A 4,749-nucleotide genomic window follows, 5' to 3' on the forward strand; every position below is an offset into this window, starting at 1 on the left:
CAGCCATACTTACTTCTGCCACTGCTTCCTGGCAAGATAAATGTTTTGGATGTGGACTGGAAATGCGTTCAGTCTCTCACACCTCCATCAATAGTCTCAGACAACGATGACGAAAGTGTTCTACATTTTGCAAATTATTCATTGCGAGCTACAGATATCAAAGCAGGACTGATTCTTACAAAGCACACCAGGAAACCGTTATTTTATTCTCATCTGGGTGTTCTCGAAGAAATGACGGCGCAGAGCTCGTTTTTCAATCACAACTATAATACGTATTCCGACTACTTTCTGGAAGTGTAAGACTTGTTAGTTTCTTCTTCGCTCTGATTGGAACACGCGACTTACAGACATAATGTCAAACTGCAATATCCAGCCCAACCACTTCTAAAAGTGAACAACTTGCCTGGCAATGTGCACAACTATTTACTGCCCCGTTCAACAGACTTGCCAAGCGCGTCGAATGGCATATCGACTAACAAGCTGCCACCCGAACTTTGCATTCTCTTACAACCAGAAGTTGACTACTCCATTGTGGTGTCTGTGATGGTCCTGCCTTCAGTCATCTACCGGTTACAATGTCTAAGTTCTGCTGCACAGCTAACGAAACTCGTGGGGATCCACATATCTACAACCACGGTAAAAAGTTCGTTTTATTATTTTCATTGTTTGTTTGTTTGTTTTTTTCTGCAGATGTTGATGGCACTGACTGCTGCGAGCTGTAATGAAGGCTTTTCTCTTGAGAGACTCGAGCTTTTAGGCGACTCATTCCTCAAATTTGCACTGAGCTTCCACTTGGTCTCTGAATTTCCAGAAGAACGAGAAGGCTTTCTTTCACAAAAGCGTCAAGAGCAGATCTCTAACAGCAATTTGCACAGGCTTGGTGTACAAAGAAGATTGGTGGTAAGCATGCAATAATATGTTTCTAGTCTCTTCAACAGAACTTACAGACGTACATCAGAGATGGGCAGTTTGAGCCAACGGATTGGATTGCACCGGTCCCTTGCTCTTCTTTGGCAAGTCACGAAAAGATTTTAGGACGGAAGTTATGTGACAAAGGTCATCGTTGGCTGCGAAGAAAATCTGTTGCAGATGTAATGGAGGCCATCATCGGTGCATACATTACTGACAACTCCGCTGATGCTGCCTATCACTTCATGACCTGGGCAGGATTTAAGCTGGTTGACAGGTGTTTAGTACCTGTGTTCTCATGCCAAGCTTCTGAAGTTGACGATATCTGCAATCTAGAAAAGATAATCGGCTATACCTTTCGGAACAAATGCTTCCTTGTTGAAGCGTTCACTCATGCTTCTTCCAGCGTTCGATCATATCAGGTAGACGAGTAAGTTTTGGAGCTGGACTAACACTGGTTAGTTGTCAGCGGCTGGAGTATTTAGGCGATGCTGTCCTGGATTACCTTATCGTTCTTCATCTTTATGCGAGCTATCCCAACTTGCAACCGGGACTTCTCAGTGATCTCAAGGCTGCTACAGTAAACAACGTTTGGTTCGCTTTCGTTGCTGTGCGCCACAACTTTCACAAGTATCTGCGTCACAACCATAAGAAAGAGATTGACGAGTATCTCCTGAACAAAAATGTGCAATGTTTCGAGGACTGGAAGCTTGAGCAACCGCCAAAGGTCAGTCTCTGAGCTTTTAAAGTTTGTCCTCCTCCTGACGCTTGTCTCTTTTTCTTTTGCAGTGTCTCAGTGATTTAGTGGAATCTCTCGCGGGAGCTTTGTTATTTGATACGGGTGGTAATCTGGAAATAGTGTGGAGCATATTGGAGCCCCTTCTTCGCCCGATAGCCAGTCTCGAGAGCTTGGCACTTCACCCAGTCCAAGAGCTTCAGGAGCTATGCCAGCTGAAAGAAATTTCAGCTCCAAGCTACAACGTTGGAACTTGCTCGGTGACATTGGCAGACGGAGGCTTAGTCACAGGACAAGGCTCCGGAGGAGCAAACAAAAAGCTTCTCAAGAAGCAGTCTTCTGCCGATGCCTTGGAAAAACTGAAGGTAATAACAAGTTATGCTCCGAAAACGTTAGAGTTTTTCTTTTTATATTCAGGCTTTGGGATTTCAACACCCACGGCACGAACTCCTTCATGCTATTCAGGCCGAGACACACATAGAGGCCTCAAAGGTCATCATAAACAACGGTTTGAACTTCAGTGTCCCCGTCGTTACACAGTGCATTGCATCCTTCGTACCACCAATGTCGAGCTCGAGTTCTTCTACAGAATCGGATCTATTTCGGCAGGAAAGTCTTCCTCCAGACCATGACTTGCCTTCCGATTTAGAACTTGTCGACACTGAACACGAGTCAGATGTTCTAGCAGCATCACTTGCGGAAGAGTTAGGTCTCGACGATGATCTCCTCGAGAAGCTTTGCAGTGCTACAGCTTCGTCTACTGTTCCTCCTAGACACGGTAAAAGCTATTTCATGTTTCTATCCTTAAGATTTGTGTTTTCTTTCCAGAAGGTGGTGGCAGTGATTCTTTTGTTGCTGGAGCTCCACGAGCAGAGCTTCAAATTCTCTGCCAAAAGAGACGGTGGCCGGATCCCGAGTACATTATTTGCGAGGAGAGTGGTCCTCCTCACATGAAACAGTAAGAAAAGAAAAGAAAAGAATGAAACTCCTAATCCTGCTGATTGTTGTTTTTTTTTTCATCTTGTAGTTTTGCTTTGGCTGTGACAATCAGTTTTCCAATCGATGGACCCGTGACATTTTATGGAGAGCCCCAGCGAGACATGAAGCGGGCCAAAGACTCAGCAGCCAACGCTGCCATCGCTTATTTGAAAAAGCTCCTTTCATGATTTCTTGCGGCATCATCCAGTGGCTACAAGGTGAGACGAGAATACTTCTAGATGACTATATGGCTGATTTTTCTCTTCTTCTTTCTCCCTTGGAGCCTCATTTGATACAATCTAGTGATCACTTCCTCCGGTAAGCTAAGCTTTCATCGCAATGAGTTTAATGAGTTACGTGACAATAGTTTGATCTTTCGTGAGCAATGGCGTGCATTGAGGTGGCGCCAGCTGCCGCGAGCGATCCATTCTCTTGCAAAGACGAAGGTGCCACTGCTGTTGCTACAAATCTTCTTCCCCTGCCTCCGGAGTTCGTGGATTTTCTTCTCGGGCAGATTGTTCTACCACGCGGCTCAAATGCTGCGTTACTTCAGGTACTAGAACTCGGGATTCCTTTTCTTTGTTTGATTGGATTGCCAGAGTAAAGCCGTGGGGAGTTAGTGAAAGAACTTGAGATCAAAGTCGAGCCTGTTTCTTGGCTATGTTTCCAGTGTTCTCACTGGCATCGTCCAGTGCCTACAAGTCTGGAAAGGTGAGAAAATATGAAAAAAAAAATAAAAAATCGAGAACTCTTGTTTGTTTCATTTTCTCGACAGATTTACGGTATGGATGCGGCCTCCGGGGCTGCTGTTGCAGCACCTGATATACAATCCGGTGATCACATGTGCAGCTCCTGGTAAGCGAAGCTTTCATTGCAGTTTATGGGAGTTCTTTCAACTTGTATGCAGAGGTTTTGGTGTGGGGGCTGGAACACTAACATGAGTTGATATTTCTCGCTATCGCCTAGCATCCTGTCAGACCATGCTCCAAAAGTATGGGTTTGGTAGTCGAGTGAGGCTTTTTTTTGCCAATGGGACAATGGTTTCCATCTTGCCAGCATAAAAAACAACTCTTTCTCGGGTTTATCTCGGATTTTCTCTCGGACTGCATCTCAAACTCTTTTTCGAGTCCATCTTGGACTCTTTCTTGAATATATCTCAAATTCCTTCTTAAACTCTATTTTAACAATTTTATATGTCATGTGTTAGTCCTCTTGTGTCTATTTTTTAGAGACTCATTTACAACTTGCTTTGTGCTCGTTCCTTAAGCATTTTATTGGGAATTCCATTCATACTCTCAACTATCCAAGTCAGAGTTTTAGTTGAAACATATTACACTCATTTGGCTTCAATTTCAACCATTATTATGTGGCACACTTTTGACTTTACTTTAGGGGTTAGGGATTTGTGTTTCACATGACATACATGATAAATTATTATCTATCAAATATTGAGGGACTAAACTTAATATCATGGGGGTTATTGTCAATCTAGTGTAAAACAAAGCAAAAGAAAATTAAAAACTATGCTTAATAAGAAACACATATGAGTTCTTATAACTTCCATTACATCTATAACCAATTTTCTACAATAACCTTTATCACATAACTTCCATCCTAAAATCTTTTTGTGACTGGCCAAAGAAGAGCAAAGGACCAGTGCAATCCAATCTGTTGGCTCAAACTGCCCATCTCTAATGTACATTTGTAAGTTCTGTTGAAGAAATTAGAAACATATTATTGCATGCTTACCACCAATCCTCTTTGTACACCAAGCCTGTGCAAATTGGTGTTAGAGATCTGCTCTTGATGCTTTTATGAAAGAAATCATTCTTTCACAAAAAGAATGAAATTCAGAGACCAAGTGGAAGCTCAGTGCAAATTTGAGGAATGAATCACCTAAAAGCTCGAGTCTCTTGAGAGAAAAGCCTTCATTACAGCTCGCAGCAGTCAGTGCCATCAACATCTGCAGAAAAACAAAAACAAACAAACAAACAAACAAACAATGAAAATAATAAAACGAACTTTTTACTGTGGTTGTAGATATGTGGATGCCCATGAGTTTCATCAGCTGTGCAGCAGAACTTAGACATTGTAGCCGGTAGATGACTGAAGGCAGGACCATCACA

General features: G+C 42.8%; 1 protein-coding gene across 1 annotated transcript; it reads left to right on the forward strand.

The window, feature by feature from the left end:
* Positions 1 to 280: 280 nt before the first annotated feature.
* Positions 281 to 3,705, forward strand: LOC112343949 (endoribonuclease Dicer homolog 3b-like). Its single transcript, XM_024668060.1, has 14 exons — positions 281 to 296; positions 348 to 636; positions 691 to 900; positions 948 to 1,339; positions 1,441 to 1,636; positions 1,699 to 2,010; positions 2,063 to 2,423; positions 2,474 to 2,603; positions 2,673 to 2,841; positions 2,907 to 2,941; positions 2,991 to 3,176; positions 3,223 to 3,334; positions 3,399 to 3,478; positions 3,531 to 3,705. Exons 2-9 carry the CDS (start codon positions 544 to 546, stop codon positions 2,809 to 2,811), a joined length of 1,833 nt encoding a protein of 610 aa, XP_024523828.1. The 5' UTR covers positions 281 to 296; positions 348 to 543; the 3' UTR covers positions 2,812 to 2,841; positions 2,907 to 2,941; positions 2,991 to 3,176; positions 3,223 to 3,334; positions 3,399 to 3,478; positions 3,531 to 3,705.
* The last annotated feature ends 1,044 nt before the right edge of the window (positions 3,706 to 4,749 follow it).

The sequence above is a fragment of the Selaginella moellendorffii genome, unplaced genomic scaffold (assembly GCF_000143415.4).
Source record: "Selaginella moellendorffii unplaced genomic scaffold, v1.0 SELMOscaffold_344, whole genome shotgun sequence".
NCBI lineage: Eukaryota > Viridiplantae > Streptophyta > Lycopodiopsida > Selaginellales > Selaginellaceae > Selaginella > Selaginella moellendorffii.